Here is a 21,682-nt window from a genome sequence, read left to right as displayed (position 1 = left end):
TAGTCCAACAGTCTACCTTCTAAGCCACACTGTTGTGTGCTCTGCTCATGGGCTGATTCAGAACTCTCCACCATCCCAAAAATATCTACAGCACTGAGCTCATGGGAATCCAATTTCCTCACCGATGGAGAAGGGAAAAGATATATGTAAAAACAAAGGTAAAGAAAAAAGAAAAACACAATGAGTATTTTTATCTCCCTTCGGCAGCAATACAGAACTAGCAAGGACATTATGGGCATCTGGTGCCCCATGTGCATTGCTCTGTATGAATGGTAAGCACAGAAATCTACCACTGGTACCATTGGCACATTTCCCAAATGTTCATCTAATGTAATGACAACTCTTAGAGGGATAGTACTACTGATGCACATTGCTGAGCAAATGCATTGATGCACTTTCAACTAGTTTTGGCTTACTCTGGTTCTTCACCACTGAGCAATAATATTCAAGTAAAAATGTTCAGAAGACTCGCTCTACGTGGGGCTGCCCTTGAGACTGACCCAGAAACTCTAGCGGGTGCAGAATGCTGCAGCGAGACTCCTTACGGGGTCTTTGCTGCGAGATCACATTCACCCGGTGCTATACCAGCTGCACTGGCTCCCGGTGGAGTACAGGATCAGGTTTAAGGTGCTGGTTTTAACCTTTAAAGCCCTATACGGCCTAGGACCCTCGTACCTACGGGACCGCCTCTCCTGGTATGCCCCACAGAGAAACTTATGGTCTTCAAATAAAAACATCTTGAAGGTCCCAGGCCACAGAGAAGTTAGGCTGGCCTCAACTAGAGCCAGGGCTTTTTTGGCCGTGGCTCCGATCTGGTGGAACACTCTGTCACAAGAGACCAGGGCCCTGCGGGACTTGACATCTTTCCGCAGGGCCTGCAAGACAGAGCTGTTCCACTAGGCCTTTGGCCAGGGCACAGCCTGACTCCCTCCTTCGGCAATCTTCGCAGAGCTCTGGCCCAATGGTTGCCAGTGGCTTGAATTAATTAATTTTATAATGAATGATTTTAGAGTGTTGTTTGTACTGTTTTATTGTTGTTAGCCGCCCTGAGCCCGGCTTTGGCTGGGATATAAATAAAATTTATTATTATTATTATTATTATTATTATTATTATTATTATTGCCCGTGAAGAGATCTCCATCAGCTAATACAGAATGCAGCAGTTTAGGCTTGACTAGAGCACAGAGAAGACGCCATGTTACTCCAGTCTAATGTGCTGGCTGCCAGTTTACTCCTGGTTTCACTTGAGGAGGTGGCTCTTACCTTTAAAGCCCTGAATGTCCTGGATCCTGCACACCTCCAGGATGGGGAAACAGTGGCCTCCCAGAAGTTGCAGAACAACTCCCAACATCCCTGACTGACGATGGGAATTGCAGTAAATCTTCTGGTGGGGCAAACCTATCCTCTGCAGTATAGGTTCCTCTGGGCTCACTGGGGTTATCTAAGGAGGTTCACTCTGCAGAAATCCCTCAGTGGTAGGATCTAAGAAAGATGAATGTTGGGGAGCTCACACTATGGAATTTCCTACACTCAAGAGTTCAGTTTGACACCACACATCTTACGTTTCCGAGATCAGTTGAAAACGTTTCCAGTTTTTAAGGCATCTGTAAGTGCTTGCCAGTTAGGATTGTTTTAAGGGTTATTCTGTTTCGTGTTTCATGGTATTCACTTGTAATGGTTTTGAACCTTGCTAAATCTATCAGTCAGTCAATGACTGTCTGTGTGACATCTGAGGATTCTGTACCTCACATGCAAGTGATGGCAGCACACCACACAATATCTCTACTGAAACTTTAGCGTTGAAAGGAAATGCTGGATAACAACTTGAGGATAAAATGTCCAGAAACCCATGCTTGTTATGTTCCATATTCTACAAAAAAATGGCAATGATGTTTATGGTTTGTGAGCAGAAAATGCAAAGGACCTGCAGCTCTTCTGCTCATGGTGTGCTTCTACCACAATCTGCAGTCTCAACGTGCTGCACACCGTGACCAGGCCTAAACGGTATTTTACAGGTACTAAAAGACCAGCTGATCTAAAGAAAGATGCAAAGGTTCTGCTTTATGCATGTTTGAAAACATCACCACTTAATTTCCCCTGATTAGCCTGAAACTAAGTGTAAAACAAAATTCTGCATGCCTTTTTCTGTTCCTCCTGTCACTTTGAGGACATTACGGTTAGGGGAAATGAGAATGGAAATGAACTGACTTTTCTAACAATTATTCTACCACTAAGGTCCAGCACTGAAGGCCTTCTGGCGGTTCCCTCGCTGTGAGAAGCCAAGTTACAGGGAACTAGGCAGAGGACCTTCTCAGTACTGGCACCTGCCCTGTGGAACACCCTCCCACCAGATGTCAAAGAAAACAACAACTACCAGACTTTTAGAAGGCATCTGAAGGCAGCCTGTTTAGGGAAGCTGTTAATATTTGATGGATTACTGTATTTTAATATTTTGTTGGAAGCTGCCTAGAGTGGCTGAGGAAACCCAGCCAGATGGGCGGGGTATAAATAATAAATTATTATTATTATTATTATTATTATTATTATTATTATTAACTTTCCTTCGTATTCTTGGAAACTTTTACAGGTAAATATCTTTATAATACTCATTTTAGAGATACCTCAGAAGTTATATAGTAAAGTCAAATCGTTCCTGTTATTCTCTGATCTAATGCTTTAATATTTTGTTTGTGCTTAGCATTGCTAAATTCAAGGTGAAGCTTGACAGAAGAGTTATCCTTATCATATTATTAAAATTGTGCAGTACAGCTGGGAAGTGCAGGGGAAAAGGCACTGATAATTGCATGACAAGGTACAAAGCTATACACAGAGCATATTTTACCGGGAGCTAAACCTATAGCACACCTTGTTCAATCTCTGCAATACATGCTTTATTCTAGATTTCCGCAATCTGCTCTAAAGTCTACAAAGTACTCCTATACATTTCCTCAAAAATATATGGAAAATATTTCATCTCTAGACTGTCAAAAGATTATGGTGCTGTTTCTTTTACAACATACTCAATAAATGTGTTGTTTTATATAAACACTGATCAAAGCAAAGAGTCATGAGAGCATTCATGACACCAAGCATTCTAAATCCATAAATGTCAAAAAGTACCTTGCTATAAATCCCTTTCCATAATATACTATATACAGTAATACAAAGAAGGGTAGGGGAGAAAAGGAGGAGGTTAAAAAGGATCTAACATCTATGCAACAATCTCCCTTTCCAAAGGCATGTTCAAGGTGCACATGACAAGTGTCAAATCTCTTCCAAGTGATACCCTAGACTAGAGCATCCTTCGACCAACCTGGTGCCTTCCAAATGTTGGACTACAACTCCCATTATCTTTCGCCAGCATAGCTTGATAATGATGGAAGTTATCGTCCAGCAACATCTGAAGGTTGTTGGCAAATGATACATTTATCATCACTGCTTGATGAGCTAGGATACCCGTTCTTATTTTGTTTCACAAACACACATACAAATCTAACAATACAATTTGTCGCATTGCCTTCAAGTACTGAGACGGTGCCTTTCAGAACTAAATTGTAACTTAAAAAAGTGAGGTGTATACTTACAAATTTTATTATATATTCACGTGGCCAAAATCCAGGACAAAGTTCTTGCTTGACTAATAATCATTCCTTAATGAAAGGAAGTCTTTTGAAAGAGCAGAAATACTCATTTACACTTTTTCTGCTCCTAATCCAACAAACTCAGGGTGTTGTCCATTGTTTAGCATTTTATTCCCACAACAACCCTTGAAGGAGGGTTAGGGTGAGAGATAGTGACTGGTCCAAGGTAACACAATGAGGTTCATAGCTGAGTACAGAGTTGAAGAGTGATGTCCCCAGTCCTGGTCTGGGATTCTAACTGCTGTGCATAACTGCCTCTAGAACTGGAGACTTACTCAATTCACTTAGAAAGAAAGAAAGAAAGAAAGAAAGAAAGAAAGAAAGAAAGAAAGAAAGAAAGAAAGAAACTAAAGATTTTAAACTAGGACTGCAACATTTAAGGCAATTAATCATTTTATATTAATCAATTAAAGTAACACATTTTGATAAACTAAAAATATGCCTTTGATTAATGAGTTCAATTTTTTGGGGGGGGTTAAATAAAAGTACCTATAATAGCCGTATGAGTGCGTACAGGAGAAATACTTGTTCTAAGGTTATTCTTTCTACATGCATGCATCACCTTAAAACACAGAAAGTGTACTTTTTTTGTTTAGAGGCATTTTTTTTCTTATTTACAAATCTATGCATACATTTCACTGCATGAGTAAATTAATGAAAAATGCATTACTTAACCCGAGTACCCTAAATTAACAAATGATATGGAAGAACAGGATGTTCAGAGGTTTTTCCACACGAAAATCATGATAAAATCTTTCAGATCTGCTGGATATGATTTGAAACCTAGAGGGCTAGCTAGTCATCTCATGTATATCCCATGGTGTGCACACTGTTTAATTTCCTGAGGGAAGCATTCGGTGGATAGACTGGCAGCTTTTCTTCCCCTTTTTATTATCATCCTATGAGATATCTACAACTACAATTTACCAGGAATGGTAGTGACTGTTGTAGCTCACCTGTAATGGCATCTCTACCTCGGAGACTTTGGGCATGCTGCTGGCAAATGGCAACATATCAACCAATGTGTGCAGGCGTACAGGTTCTGTGTAAATAAATGTACTCTAAGTGATATCACAGCTTTTGGGCACACTGCGCACAGGAAATAGCCAAGTTTATCCCACACAACAAGTTTGCAGGAATTAAGCATGTAATGATATTTATGTCCAAAAAACTGTTCTCCCATAATCTCACTATTACTTTTGCAGACAGCCAAGGCCATATGTTTATCACCAGTGAATCTGGTTGACAAGGAGACTTTTCTAAAAGGGGAGAGGATATGATGAGTGTGGGGACAACAGCCAGGCCTAGAGTTCTCTTCCTAAGAAACATAACCACATAGAGACACTCTAAGGCAGACAAGCCATTCACACAAGGGTGTGGTCATGGCATCCTTTATAATGAAAATGGCAGTGGATATGTAAATAAAATAGCTGGTTTATGCCAAATTCCTTCTTCATGTGGTCCTATAGTGAAGTGCATGACACAGAACTCTTCAGTAAGTCTTCTTTGTTCATTGAAATAAACACCTGAATCAGTCAAGTCCATTAGCTCTGCTGCCCCTAATCACCATTCTTTTCATCCTTGTGAAGCTAGGAGCATCCTGCTGTCAGGGACTGGCTGGACACTGAGGAATGGTGGCTGGATTCTGATGGGTGAGCACTGGGAGAAGGTGGGTTGGAGACGGACTTGTAAGAATGGATCAGTGATCTGGGGCAGCCTGTAACAGCCAGGAGATGAAAGTCAGAGACAGGAGAAGATGTAGGATTGGAGAGTGAAGAACAGATTCAGCAGGAGGGGGAGATAGGTCAGGCTGGGGTAGAGTCAAGGACTCCACACCTCCTCCTCATCCTGTCCCCACCTCTCCTGCACCACTGTCTCCCAGGACCAGAAGAGAATTGAAGAGGGAGGGACAGAAATGCATTATACTTACAGATGCAGTTTTTGCCAGCTTTTGCACAGCTCTGGTTGTGGAGATACATAAACCGAGGTTGGAGAAAGGTCTCTTTGTTGCAGCAACTGCCTCATCAGGTACACACCCAAGAGTGGCTGAGAGACGTACGAATGAGGGACATGTCCTTTCCTAACTTGTAAGTGTACTTTTGACAATAATGAGTTAATTTCTCACTCTGAACATTCCTTGCCTGACAGCACCATGACATTCTAGTACCTTGGAAAAGCAGCTTTTCTGAAATGCACAAGTTCGTCCTCTGTTTCATGGAGGGTGACAGCAATGGCAATGGGCAAGTTAATACACTTGTACCCAAAGGCCCCCTTCACATGTTTCAGAGGAAGAATACCTGAAGAGGGTTTGCAAGTAAAAAAGTACACTCCGGTTATCTGTATGAATATGCCATGATATTTGGTAGATGCAAAACTCCAGCAGAACTAGGAACAGAAGTTGCAAAAATAATCTCTTGCTCTCCATAGTAAATTCACATTATGTAACTACCTAAAAATGCTCAGTGCTCATGCTCCTTTTTGCTAACCATTGAGCACACCCTTCCACACAACAGCTCTTCAAGTAACTATTGCTCCAGTCAATGACATACACAAGTACTTTCCAGGAATATTACTGACAGTGAGCTACCAAATGTCTAATGCCCTTGAACACAGAGGATAATGTGCCAGTTTTGAGATACATCCAAGCTGACAATAAATCAGTATCACAGTTGCAACAATCTGAAGCAAAATACCTTGGAGGACTTGTTTTCTCTGCGAAAAAAAGTTACATTTTTAATGACAAATCAAACTGGGTAGTGATCAACATGTTCTTTGAAGCATCATGTATTTGTTAAACTGCACAGGCAATGTTATTATTTTAATTACACCAATGCTGAAAATTTTGGTTTTGACCATTATGCAAGTAGAGACTATGGAATCTGTCCATCAGAGCAGGGTGACTTGGAATAAAGGAAGACATTATGAACCCCTGCTCAACAGCATCACCAAGAGTCTCTGTGATTTTTCACCCCTGCAGTGATCTCTGAATAGACAGTTATCTGGGGCTTTGCTTCTGAATAAACACAAAGGACAGGAACTCTTCTTCACAATCCTGCATTCAGTTAGAATTGCCTGGCTTGTTTTTTGGCATGTTAAGTGAAAAGCTGCTAAGGAGATAGAACTGACTTCTGAGTCAGGCTTCATTCTCCAGTGGACAAATAATACTCCATTTTATGAAGCAGGCAAACTTTTATTGGTCTCAGATGACCAAAATACTTGAAATTTACTCGCTTTGTTGTGCTGGAAACAATGGACTAGGAGCCCAAACATCCTCTCAATCTCCTCCCATCCTCTTTCAAAACCTCTTTTCTGAATATGCTCTGAAACCCAGGACTTTGTGCAAGCCAGTAACATGTTACTAGCTAAGTTAGATTACCTTTATTGCTTTTGTTTTAAAGTCAGTGTGCATTACTGTTGCTTTTTCTTTCCCCCTAACCATTAATCTTTAAAATGCTTTCCACATGTAAAATTGTACCAGATGCAGCCAGCGCAGTGAGGCAACACTGCAGAGCTTCTCTTCTGACACCATTGCAGCTGCCGCTTATCTGGATGGTGTGGGGCAGGAGTGAAATAAGAGCTGCCCATGCACACCAGTGAAGCTCCTGCCTGTGTGCTTAGACAGCCCAGACCACACCATGCCCACGAGTCTGCCCTACCAGTGACGCCAGTCTTGGGAAGCCAACTCTACCACGCATCTCCATTGCAACTGACGACACTCCTGGACTGTATGGTTGCTAAAGCTACTCCTTGGATGATAAAGTTATTTTATAAGGATTTGTTAAGTTCTGTGTTCACGGGGCTATGGGAACCTATATCCAAAATTTCTCCCTTTATTATTTCCCCCTGGAGCTGGGCCGAAGGGACTTATGCTGGTTCTCTAGCAGTCACAGTCCTCTAGCAGTTGAACAGTCTAGAGTAGGGCATGAGGTTCATCCTGCCTGGTGGCAACCTATTGTAATTCTTACCTCACCCTCTTTTTTTGTGGGGGAGGGCGGAGAATCTTATACAAACATGGGAGTCTGCCTGTAAGGAATTCTCTCCCCCAATCACATAAGGTAACACAAGTATGTCTGGGAAACAGGCATGCAAAATCTTGTACGAATCAAATTGCTAGTGAGCTATACATAGAACTGAGAGTACCGGTATGTTCTGAATAAGATGTTCTGGGTAAAATATTGTACTGCACATTGTGATTTGTTCCCCCACATACAACCCCTTTGTTTTAGATATCTGTATGCTTGATCATGCAAGCTGCTTTATGCAGGACATTAATTTGAGTGTTATGTGTCTGCGCATATATATATATTTATATCCTTATGAACTTATTTCAATATTCTGTTTTTGATGATAGCCAGAACGACAACATTTTTTGGTCCATCAAACTCTGCTGTACAATTACATGAATTTACTTTTAATAAATTACCATCTTTGCATATATCAGTCAAACCACAAAGGCTAAATACTTGCAAACAAAATGCATTATTAATTTAATTGTCACAGTCTATTTAGCTAACTTCCATTAGTATTTGCTATAATACACAATGTATAAAAGAGCAGAATCAAATTCAAACCATAAAGAAGCAGCTGATTTAATGGGCCTAGATAATGGGTTTGGGGTTTTGTTTTTTGCAGAACTGTACCCAATAAAACTAGGGACGCGGGTGGCGCTGTGGGTAAAAGCCTCAGCGCCTAGGGCTTGCTGATCGAAAGGTCGGCGGTTCGAATCCCCGCGGCGGGGTGCGCTCCCATTGCTCGGTCCCAGCGCCTGCCAACCTAGCAGTTCGAAAGTACCCCCGGGGGCAAGTAGATAAATAGGGACCGCTTACTAGCGGGAAGGTAAACAGCGTTCCGTGTGCGGCTCTGGCTCGCCAGAGCAGTGATGTCACGCTGGCCACGTCACCCAGAAGTGTCTCCGGACAGCGCTGGCCCCTGGCCTCTTGAGTAAGATGGGCGCACAAACCTAGAGTCTGTCAAGACTGGCCCGTATGGGCAGGGGTACCTTTACCTTTACCTTTTACCCAAAAAAACTAGTGTTCTAACAGGCCAAGAAGAAATGGGAAGCTTTGCTCAAGATTACACAGGTATGGGAATGCTATACTATGAAGCTGGATAGATCAAACAACATTCCGCTATATAATGTACCTGAATGTTCGCAATGTTAAAAAAATCCAGATTTTTTTAAGTCTATGCATTTTCCTGTAAGGCAGTCTAGTACAATATCTTCTGAGTGCCTTCTGTGAAACACCTTCCCTCAACAAAGGCTGAGAAAAAGCTCTTAAGTAGGCTAATAAAACATTTTCTCTGTGTATTTGTTGTGTGTGGGAAGGGGAGGACACAAAAAAACCTGTTAGGTGGCTTCTGTATGTATTTTTTTGCAGGTAGGGGCTTGTGAAGCATGGAGTGTGTTTGTGTTTGGGGGCTCTAAGATACATTTCTTTCAAACTGGAGAGCAGGGGAAGCTCCATTTTAAAATGAAATGGGGAAAATATGTTTTGCGTTGCACAGAGGTTTCCCTACCAGAGCAAACAAGTACTTGGGGAGAAAGGCTTTATTTATGGCTGCAGAGAAAAGGGGAGAGGAAAGATTTTGGGGGGAGGTTATGTCTCCCTACTTGGAATTTTCAACATTTATTTTTACTGTCTCCAGGGCTGCTTTGTAACTTGTCTGGGTTGCTCTCTTTTCACTAGCTTTCAATTTTAAAAAAAAGTGGGGGCAAGTTACATTTTATCAGGGTTTGCTTTAAAATACATTTTATCCTCTGAGGGTCACAACACAATCCTAGCCTCTATTCAGAAGTAAGTCCAGCTGAAAGCGATGGCATCTTCTCCAAGGTAAATAGGATTAGGACTGCAACCCTAGTTGTGAAGTCATGGTTCAGATCACTTCTCAGTCATGAATTTTAGCCACACCACTTTCTGCCTTAGCATTCTACTTCCACATTGCAGGGCTGTTGTGATGCTTACATTTTTATGCATTAATATTTTTATTATTAGGTAAAACATTTTACACAAAATGAATTAATAATATATAAAAGAAATAATCATAAAAATGCCAGTCTCTTGCTTCTGTGTTTACATGTCTGGGTTTGTGTGAAAACACAATGTGTGTGTGTGTGAGAGAGAGAGACAGAAAGAGAGAGAGAGGGAGAGGGAGAGAGAGAGAGAGAGAGAGAGAGAGAGAGAGAGAGAGAGATTGAAGTGTGTGAGGGTTTGTGGAGTGTGTGTGCGCACAAAGGGTGTCTGAAAGAGATTGTGCTTGCACTGACCAGACCCTGTTCACCAGAGAGCTGCTTGGCTGAATACGGAGCTGAATTTTAATCAGCCATATCCAAATCTCTTAAATGGAAGGCTTTAAAAAAATGCTTAGTCCGGTTCAACCTCTTGATTAAGTGTTTCTTCAAGCCAATCAAAAACTTCCAGAAAGGACAATTGGGAAAAAAGGTGAGCATTTCAACAATCCACATACTGCTCAAATCTAAGCCATCACCAGCAAGGGACTGCTAGTGGGAAATTAAATTGTGGCTGCAGGCCTGCCAGAACTATTCAGCTTTACAGAATATTAACGGGAAATGCCATATTTTCCATGAAAAGAATTGCCAACAGGAAAAACTTCACTTCTATAAACATGTTTGGATCTGCTTTGTGTGTTCTTTTAAATAAAAAAATAAAATAAAAGCACATATCTGTCATATCCATCACTAGTTCAGGTAAGGTTTAAGTGCAAAATGTTGGTGTCCTGATCTTGTCTATTTGCTTCTAAGGCCACATGGGTTTAAAATTTGGACAAAGAAGAACATCATCATCATGCTATTTTATTGTAAGCTAGTACTTACTGATCTAGTCAAAACGCTTTGAAGTAGTATGGGGGACAGAGAGGAGAAACAGGATCACCCAGAAGGACTTAAAAAAAACAGAAATCAGCAGCCTAACTCCATACCGCTAGAGATTTAAACACTCCTTTATTTTATTTTTTTATCTGAGGTGACACCTAAAAATCATACCTCCTAGGCTCAGATAGTATATCTGAATACCTACAGTGTGATTTTTTTATGGTACACATAGTCACAAGGGTGGCATAAGTGACTTCTATATAGTATTTATGATAATTATACAGTAACTGCACCTCAGTAGAAATATATATTTCTAGAGTGCTGGAAATGAAATAAAACATGAGAAGAAAGTGCTGCAGAATCTAATTCTGCTTCCAGAACAGCCATCCTTTATAAAGCAAACTCCTCTAGGTCTAACAGGGTACACCTGTTGTTTCATGCAAGCAGTGAGTTCCCCCATCTCACTTTGTACGTAGCTCAAGATCTTTCTGATATAAAATTATAAATAGTGGCTAGGGAAAAGTTTTTCACCCTCTCGCATAATACTAGAACTCTCATTGGAATGGCGGAAGATTCAGCTGATATAAAAGGGACTAGAAGATAACTAATGACACACTGACTATTTTTAAAGTATCCAGAGATCAACTTGGAAATCAAAAAATAATCCACTCTGAGGAAACTGGGACAGTAAAGAACTGACTAATCCAGTGGCACTTTGAGGGTATCAATAACTTTATCTGTAATGTCAGCCTTATTAATCGTGTTTGCTTATGACTCCCCATCAAAAAGATAAAGCAAAGAGGGATCTTTTTTGTGAATCAACAGCTTGTTACAAGAAGACAAAAATGGCTAAATCTTTTAACTGAAAGAGATAAACAGCTTCAGATATTAGTATATCTCTCAATAAAAACTGAACATCAAAATTCCCTGATAACAAATACTCAAGGCAGTCAACGTTAACTGTAATGATGAATTTAGTAGGGAGAAAGTACCACAATGTTATTAGATTAGAAAACCCTAACTAAAAAAACCTAAAGGGTTCACACTTCACCCCACAAGTTTTCATAAACTTTGTTCATTGCCCATGGTTAGTTACAGAATTAGCTAGAAGTCAATGACCACCATGGTAGGGAGAATTTCAAGCAATTTGTTCCTTCCTTTCTCTGTGTTGCAAAGCCATCCCATAAACAACAATTGAGGTTAAAATGGCCAAAGACTTGTGCCTCCACCAATTAGTTGTTGGTGAAAAAGAAACCAAGTAAAGTGCCAATGGGGGAATACGAGGAAAACACCTGCTGAAAACTTTTCTGTTCTGCCATGTCTATGCAGGCAGTTAAGAGTACACCCCCCACAATGGTCTGCTGATGTATTCATTTATTTGCTTTTAACTTGTTTTTACTGTCTGGTTTTATGTTTTTATATTGTTGGAAACATCTGCGATAGATTTTTATGATACCGTGGTATATAAATATTTTTATAAAAAAATAAAAGGCTGAGCCTGATGGGAGAGGTATTCCAAGGGGGCCTCAGGTTGGCAAAGGTGGCTTCAGACCTTGAAATCTTAAATAGGAGCAAATGTTGATTGATGCGGTTATATCAAACAATTAAATGCGTAATTAATGCATAGATGTGTGGGGGGGGTGACAAACAATAACTTTATTTAAAGAATTCTGGCAGTGTGAGGGGATTTGACTAGATGGTCTATAAAATCCCCTCCACCTTCTAATGAACGTATTCAGTCCTATTAACAATGAATCCTCTGTTCAACACCTATAACGTTTTGTGGTGTTGTCAAGTGGCTATGTTATACACAGAGATGGCAAGCATCTTAATAGTATTCTGCCTTCTCATCTCAAGCCATGTTTTGCCATATAGTGATAATGTATCACACCTGGAGTGATGGGAGAGCAAGAGAGAGGCTTCTCTTATTCTTCCTCCCCACCCCCCACCCCCAACACACACTGGGCCATAGCAGCTATTTGGACAAATGAGTAACAGGTCAAAATTATGTCTAGGTACCATTACCACCTCTGCTTTTCCATGCACACAGAAACAAACAAGGATGCAGCTCTGTGTAACACTTCCAGAACGGTTTTTAACCTATAGTTTGATTTGTGTATCAACAGAGCCGTAAAATAGTTACTTTACCTTTCCTTTGGTGTGCCAACTCCGTGTTTTCCAAGTAAGTGAGTATTTAGGTGCTTCTTCATTACAAACGCCACCCTGGAAAACAAAATTAGTTTTTTTGTCATCTTTCCAGCTTATAGAACTTATTTCCCCTAAATATCATGCATTCGCAATATTACATACTCTGGAAATTTTGCAGGGCTGCAGCCTAACAGCACAGTACAGGGGAAGTACCAAAAGACAATGCAAAAATCCTGAATATACAAACACAGTTTTATTTCTTTATACAAAATAAATACACACACCGCCCAAGGATGAGATTTTTGTTTTTCCCTCAGGCTCTTGCTATGTAAGAAATATTAAGAACATGGTTAGTGCTCTGTGTCAGCACTGCAACCACATGTGCTGAGTTCACCAAAGGATATATCAGAGTAGTATTAGTAACAATTTCATTTGTTTTGCTAGAAGCCATAACAAAGGTAAAGGCATTCAGAGTTGAGCCACAAATTTGGCTCTTACAGCCAATGCAAACAGAGGAGCACACAATGTAACATAATTTTCCTTAATCAAAAGCAAAAAAGCACACAAACTCACTTGATGTAACAAAAAAATCCCTGTGGCTAAATTCAGACATATATTTTTCACATGGATCTTTATATAAGGGATAGTGGTTAATGTAGCGAACATTGTATTCTATAACCGTTTTACAAAACACACTGAAAGGCTGTTCCAAGAGTAATTTCTGATAGTGGCCAACCAGAAAGGTAGAGGGCATTAACATGGAGTCTTAATTCTTTAAAAGCAAATCCGCATGGAACCAAAGTAATTAACTTCAAATAGTTAGCTTTCTCCTGGTTCCTCTTAATACATGGGTACAACCTAGACAATGGACCGTTAACGTATCAGTCAAATAAGCTCTCTCACACAAACAAAAACTGTATCCACAATTTACATGTTGACTGGATCAACTCACTATCACATTCTCTAGCAAGTGTCTGTTTTGCAATAACGTGCTTTTGAAAATTGAAGGGTGAGCCATGAAATATAGAAACCAGACGTGAAGAAGGCAGAACGAGAATTTCATCACGGAAATTTAAGAGCCGAACTTGTATTCTAGCCAGGATAGAAGGCCAAACCATTTATGCATGGGCATTGCAGCAGGAATGCTAACAAGTAGGACCAAAACTTTCTTCAGAAAGAAATTTTGAACATTCTCCAACTCTTGGACTGATGATTGGCAGAGACCTTAAAGTTCTACAATATATAATATTCGGGTGCGGGGAGAGAGAACAACATTAGGGAATAAAATGTTAAGGGCTGGAGCAACAACTTTTCTCTCTTTGTATAGAAAGAGCTTTAGGGTCGCTCATACAATATGACTTGCGTTAATATGAATAGCATCCTAGTGAACTAGGAATTAGCAGTGAAATAGACCCCTAAATAACAAAAAAGTTTGTCATATAGGGTTGTTAGAAATTGCCCAGTTAAATGTGAGAGATCTCTTACCCAAATACAACTACTTTAGTTTTAGCAAAATTAATGTGAAACTGTTCCTTCTCACAGAAGTTAGCCAGCAGATCCACCTGCTTTTACAAACCACCCATGGTAACCTGCACAAAGGAGGATACTGAGCTTTCCATTTCCTGTGGCTGTGGGGGCACACATCCAGTTTCCCAAGCAATTTAGCTGGAAAGGAGGGGTCCCAAAACACACCCCAGTCTAACTCCCTTCATTGCTGAGATTGGATCTGTTAAAAGACCATTCCTTCCTACTCTTGTTTTTGACAGTAGGATCTTGATACAGATACCAAGGGCATGCAATTTGCCCCACAGGTAGTTTCTGTCTCTCGAATCAAAAGCATGTGCTGGCTGGGGCCATCAGATGGTGCAAGGTTGACAAAAGCTGCTCTCAGCATAAGTATCATATCAAGCCATGATGGGAGGTCTTTGCGCACTTTCACATCACTATCCAGCCTGCCCACCACTAGGTCAAGAAATGGAGGCTTCCTTGTTCAAGTAGGGGACTGATCACTGAATAAAGAATGAACAAAAGGCCCCCTTTTCTCCAAAGGTCTGGCACAACGAGTGGGGTGGGGTGCAGAATAGAGCTCTGTTATTCCTTCTGGGGAAGCTTACACCCATTGGCACACCCATCACACTGTGAAAAAGCACATTCTAAGTCCTTCTTGGGAGAGGGTTTTGTTCTGAATCCTACAGATATTTGGCAACAAGTTTGCTAGGAATAAAAAGGCAAGAAAGCACAACCCATATATACAGATAACTTGGAACCAAGACATATGCATTGTGGAAGGATAAGAATCCAAAGAGCAGAAGTGGATTGGGATGGTGGGTTGTGCTGCTTAGTTCTCCTATAACTGGTTAATTGTGGGCAGCTCTACACATTTTCTGCACTGATGCTTCCTGGAGCAAACACAGAAAGCTTAGCTGCCATGCACACAAACACCCATGAACACACCACTGAAACCTTGGCCTAACCCAGGCATAGGCAAACTCGGCCCTCCAGATGTTTTGGGACTACAACTCCCATCATCCCTAGCTAACAGGACCAGTGGTCAGGGATGATGGGAGTTGTAGTCCCACAACAGCTGGAGGGCCGAGTTTGCCTATGCCTGGCCTAACCAATATGTGCATCCGGACCCAACTGTGTCCATCTCAGGTGTTGCTGACTGCTAGCCAGAATTAAGAAAAAAATGAAGGATACACAAAATAAACTCCTCCCATGTGGCTAATGAGAGATGTGCCATTTCAATTTCAAAGAAATCTTCTTGGTTTAACTGTTGTTTTCTTTGAAATGTAAAACTGCAGTTGGAAGATTTTGCTTGGAAATGCTACCACTGTTGGGGCCCAGGGGGATAGCAGAGAGAGACAATAATATGTAATATTTGATCACTCCTTGACTATAGGCATTGAACAGGAATTTGGCACTAATGGTGCCAGAATATTTAAAAACAAAAAGAACATAATACCTAGCATTATGTTGTATGTTAAAAAAACAATGGGCTTTCATTTAATTTTGCTAACAACCAACTGTAACATATAGGTGATTATTCAATATACTTTTGCTGTTAATGCCTTTACATCAATTTAATTATGTCATGTGAGCACTTCAAGAATATAGATATCAGAGAGGCTTCGAACTAAAATGGCATCTTTGATAACCAAAAAGAGAGAGAGAGAGAAAGAAATTACTGCTCTTACTTTCAGTGTGAAAAGGGCTTGCAAACATTTTTGTTAATTATGTATTACAGCTGTCCTTCATAAAGTTAATTACTAATAGCTGAAAGGCACTGGAAGCCTATTTGCATATGTACATGAAAGGCATGACATATGCAAAAATATGATTTTAATTAGCATTCCATGATATGACGGGCTACAAATCAAGCTGGCATATTATAAGATTTTTAACATTAAATGCTGAATTCATTTGGACATGCTTCCACTAATGGACAGTGCAAGAACTGTAAAATACTGTAGGATTATGGCATATATGAGCCACAAAAGCCAAGAAATAGTATATTTTCTGTTACATATATGGTAATGTCTCATCTCCACGTCTGATCTACTTTGGGCATATTCACATTATTACAGAAAATCTCTATTTTGTGCAGCCTTCAGGGTGTAAGAATATAACTCTGTATGTTTAAAATGATAGCGACTTCATTATTTTTTATAAAAAGAAACACATTAAAATACAATTGATTCTTCCTTTTTCATATTTGAGTGATATATATATGGACAACGCAGCATCTCAAATTCAGAATAATCTATTGCAGTATCATCATGGTGACTATGCAAGTGTCACAAAAATTATTGTATATACGGAAAACTGACATAAAATCCGCAGTCCTAATAAGAGTACAAGGCATTCCAAATTTAATGCCATTGCTTTTGGGCAGAAAGCAGAACCATCTCAATATACACATTTGAAATTAGCAATAGTCTTGTTTTTGTAAATCAGAAACCTCCCTCCTAGTTGATTATCAGAAAGAAAAATAAAATTAAGGTACAAATATACAAGGAGTCCATCATCAAAAAGGTCAATAAGCCAGAGCTTATGTATGTACTTAACATTATGTCAAATGCAATACCTAATTAAAAATATCTAGAATGACTCACTACTCCCTCCCCCCTGGAAAAAGCCAACAGTTAAACATAAACATGCCTTTACATTTCAAGGCAGGAAAAATACCTTTATTTGAGAATGAAATATACATGTCGGAGGGGGATGTATCTATGCTACTTCAAGCTGACTTTGATACTGGAAATTCCCCCTTCCTCATAATATTCCTTGTATAACACAGATCTCCTCTTGAAAGTTGGATGTTTGTCAACAGGATAACCTTTTCATTTCTTCCTAGAGCATTAGTAAAATGCTGGGAGGAAAGATGGGAAACCACCACCAAATATTATCCTGCTACTGCAGAAACATTATTGTTTTGCAGATGCAATTCTTTAAAAGGCCTGACAAAAGACCAGGACAGCCCTGTCATTAGGCAGAGTGAAGTGGCTGCTTCAGGCAGCTGATTTTGGGTGTCATGAAAGGGCAGCAAATTGTTACTGGTAATTATTCAGTTTATGGTTCCAGTATTTTTACTGCCACAAAGGGTGAGAGATGCTTGTGGGACTGTCTGCCTCAGGTGCTTAAATAACTTGGCTGGCCTTGAATACTGTGCACCTTGACTTGTGGGAGAGGGGGCACCATTTACTGCTCCACCTCAGGCAGCACCATGGCTTGGGCTTCAAATGACTCTTTCACATGCAGTCCTGTGCTGGGAATTAGAGGCATTTGGAAGAAGCTCCTGGGTTCCCTTATCATTAGCACTAGGCACAGTCATCATAATCTACTCAAGGAAAGTTTCAAGCACATGTTGTTGTGGTTTAGTCGTTTAGTTGTGTCCGACCCTTTGTGACCCCATAGACCAGAGCATGCCAGGCACTCCTGTCTTCCACTGCCTCCTGCAGTTTGGTCAGACTCATGCTGGTAGCTTCGAGAACACTATCCAACCATCTCGTCCTCTGTCGTCCCCTTCTCCTTGTGCCCTCCATCTTTCCCAACATCAGGGTCTTTTCCAGGGAGTCTTCTCTTCAGCTTCAGGATCTGACCTTCCAGTGAGCACATAACTGGCATTAATATAAAAAAATCAGAAGTACAGCGGTACCTCGGGTTAAGTACTTAATTCGTTCCGGAGGTCCGTTCTTAACCTGAAACTGTTCTTAACCTGAAGCACCACTTTAGCTAGTGGGGCCTCTTGCTGCTGCCACACCGCCGGAGCACAATTTCTGTTCTCATCCTGAAGCAAAGTTCTTAACTTGAAGCACTATTTCTGGGTTAGCAGAGTCTGTAACCTAAAGTGTATGTCACCTGAAGCGTATGTAACCTGAGGTACCACTGTAGTATTGCACAGCACCAACAGAAAAGATGGCCAGGGTGGGATGCCCTGAACAGGTAGGATAATGGGAAGGAGGAAGAGGAACCCGGCGAGGAGCATAGATGGGACAGGGACACACTGGGGCAAACTGGAGATGGAGAAGGAAGTACTCACAGGATGTCAGAGGATGGTGAGGGGATGGGGGTCAATGCAAAGGATCAGAGGGACCCGTCTCCCTACGAACACGGTGGCGTAGAGAGCAGCAGGAGGGGTGCCCTAGGAGGCTGAGGCAGGTAAGGACTCACAACCTGGCTTCCTAGCTGGCCAGGTGGGGCTCGCTAGCTCTGGGAGGAGGGGTGTGATTCCTCAGCTGGAGTAGGCTTGGAAAAGGTGAGGGTCGCATGCCTTATCAACCCCCGATGCTGCAATCAGCATGGAAGGTATAAAAAGGAGGTAGTGCTGAGGTGCTGGGTCTGCTCAACTACCCATGTGGATGGACCTTGGCTTGGCTGCTCCATGGCCTCTACAGGACAGTGCTTTGGGTTTGCCTCTGGACTGGAGTTTCTTGGGCTTTGGACTTTGTATATATGGTTTCCTGACTACTGAACTTGGAAGTGGGCATACTGACTTGCCACCAGGTAGGGTTAGGGGTTCGGGACATGGTGGTGTTTGTAGTGTAAAATCAGACAATCGCCAGAAATTGCCACCACTGCAAATGAATGACCCAGTTTCATAAAGACAACCAAAAATGCCATGTTTACATATATTATTTTACATCCAAGAGGTTTTCTTCCACCTCCTATGCCATCACCTTCAGCACAGGAAGTGCAGGTTGGTATATAAGAGACAATTGTACTAAATCTGTTCAGAAACATTAAAAAATAAAGTAGTTTTCAGTATAGCCATAAACCAGCAGCACATTCCTTAAATACCAAGAAATAAAACAAAATATCCATAGCCAGCTCCTACAAACTTAAACTCTACAAACAAAGGTTACCCAAGTAAACGATATTGGTCACATTCTATTTACAAAATCCATTGTTGAGTTAGAGAGACGTTTGGCCCTCTTTCTTTGGATTACGCAGCTGCTGGAGTAGAAGAAACAGGTCAGGGAATGTCTCTATCTTTGCTTGGCTTTTTCTCTTTAAAACAAAGACACACAAAGAAAAATGAAATGACCTAGAAATCTGACCTGCTGACATAATCACTTTAAACAGGAAAAGTAATCAATGGTGTACCTCTATCATACCACTTATTAATATGTATATAAAAACAGTGCCTCTCTAGACATTGCAAGTGGCATTTAGCTCTGTTCATCTACTTTCATTTTCTTACTCAGTACTCGCACCTTGGGCCAGTAGGAACAGAGGAACCCCCTGGAGTGAATTTATCTGGAGGCTCCCTGAACAAAAAGAGGGGCCTGAGTCTGAATCCTAATCCTAATTTATCTTAAGAGCACTTAATGAACACATGGAAGTTTGCCATGAAGCTCATATGCTTAGCTGGCTGTCAACAGATGGAATCCGAATAGGTAATATAGACTAATATAGCAAATGTCTACCTTTCCATAACAAGTATAAATAAGATCAAGCATATGAAGCTAGTTGATTTGAAGAATGGCAGCCCACATTTTAACAGGAGGTGGGGTAGTGTGATATTTTTACATTTCTTCAACACAATTCCAAATTATATACTCTTAATAAGTTCTACTGGATTTAATTATGCATCTATTTACAAATGGGGAGCATGTTTGTAAATTGTCACTAGACTTCTCAGGTTCTGAAGCATAGCAACAGGTATGGTGTCCTTTTTTCCCCTTCCTCCATTAAATAAAATCTTTAAGACTCAGAGAACAAACATCACATATGGAGGGAAAATGAGCAGGTATGATTCCTTAAAGCAGGCATTTCACTGGCCCACCATTACTTTCATCACCAACTTTCATCTCACTGGGGACAAACAATATGAGTGTCTATAAAACACTAATAGGAACAGTGCTGACTTGCTTTTAGTAATAGAAACCAAACTCTGTTAACCAGGAAATGTCCATACTGTATGAACAATTCTATGCAAATACTATGCAAGTAGAAAATCTACTGTATAATCCAAAACACTGAAGCTCAAAAGTATACACCTTGGTACCAGCTACTCCATGGAGAATTCTAAGTGATCAATCTGTATTACATATTTCGAACTGACTAGCAACAGAACTTGCTGCTGAAACTTGTCTGACCTCTGAAATCATCCTCAAAACAAGGGCTAGTTAACAACATTGGTTTTCAAAATCACATTCTCCTTATAGTACTGCCAACACTGGAATTTTGTTTTAGAATAACTTGACACTGGTAAGTTAACCCTTAGCAAGACTGTTTGTAAAGCTACTCTACTACTACTTCTACTCTACTCTCCTACTTCAAAACATTTCAGGGAGAGTTGTAGTTCCAATCCAGAATAGCAATTAAACCTATCAATCCATTTAGCAAAAGTACTTTTATCTTCTCATTCTTTGCACCCATGCACAAAAGCACAAAGCAAGCCTTTTAACTGAGACACATTATGATACAGATTAATATGTGGAGTGGTGATGAGAATTCATATGAGTAGCTTTGACAAGGAATCCAAAAGTGATTACCAAACATAAATGAAGCCCATAATGTTTTAGAAGCAGCATAGGTTATCATTAGAAGCAAACTGATCTAGAAATAAGGACCACTGAGTTTAACAGCAATGACTTAACAATGGAAATACATCCACTGTGTAGAATTTAACTCTCAGAAGCAGAATTTGATGTTTTTTATAATAAAAAAAAACCTGCATGCCTCCTCACGGAAAGAGCATTCCATAACTGTGTTATTTAATCAGCTTTGACTTCCCACTGCTTTTAAATAAAGATAGCTGGTAGCAGGTTGAGGTTCACGTGAAGGTGTGAATGATATGGCAGAAGGCAACATTTTGGAATGTAGAAACATTGGAGGGAACCTTTCTGTACCTTCCATGCACTGTGTAGACTTATGTGGAGTATCTGTCAGTGCCCCAGACTCCCATTTCAGCAAAATGATGGACAACAGGTTTGTTGATGTGCTGTTCAATGACCTGCATCAATCTTCAGAATAATTTACTGTCTATATCGGACAGATCATTATGGATGAGTTGCTCACTATCAATCAATCAGCTCTGCTCTTCCTGCATATTCCTATATCTATCATTCAAAAAAGGGAGAACTGTCTCTCAAGATGCTTCCATTGCTGTGTCTGTGACATCAATATGTGCTGTTCAAGATGTAAGAGAATTATTAGACCTGCATGATCAAATGGAAAGGATGGTCCAGACTGCTTCTTTTTCTATTCCGGCAGAAGATAATGTCCTGGTCTCTGGATAGTCGAACGTAAAAACTGAAGTAGTTTCATATAAATCCATTAAAATAAGGAAACAAACTCTGTGTGAGCTCTTGCAAGGCAAGTCTGATAGGGAAGTTTTCTGGAGGAAGCCTTCTCTATTGTGGGGTCAAGGCTTTCGAACTCCCTGCAATGAGAAATCAGATGGACTCCTCCTGTTATACCACACTATACTATAACTATTACAGCAGGGGTCAGCAAGGTTTATCTCGCCTGGGCCAGGTCACTCCAGTGGAGACCCCTCTGTAGGCCAGATCGCGCGCGCATGAGTGCGCCTGTCTGCGATTTCCGGTATCTGCAC

The 21,682-nt window shown here is 40.6% G+C and overlaps 1 protein-coding gene across 1 annotated transcript in view; it reads right to left on the bottom strand.

Annotated features, from left to right (window-relative positions):
• ZNF407 (zinc finger protein 407) overlaps positions 1-21,682 on the bottom strand; it is a 331,438-nt gene that overhangs the window by 189,813 nt on the left and 119,943 nt on the right. Inside the window, exon 4 of the mRNA XM_083449815.1 lies at positions 12,619-12,693. Within this exon, the coding sequence (XP_083305941.1) occupies positions 12,619-12,693 (75 nt within the window). The remainder of the gene's footprint in view (positions 1-12,618; positions 12,694-21,682) is intronic.

Source organism: Podarcis tiliguerta (assembly GCF_965153285.1).
Source record: "Podarcis tiliguerta genome assembly, chromosome: 7".
Classification (NCBI taxonomy): domain Eukaryota; kingdom Metazoa; phylum Chordata; class Lepidosauria; order Squamata; family Lacertidae; genus Podarcis; species Podarcis tiliguerta.
The sequence above is the reverse complement of the archived record's forward strand: the minus strand, read 5'-3'. Positions and strand labels throughout refer to the sequence as shown.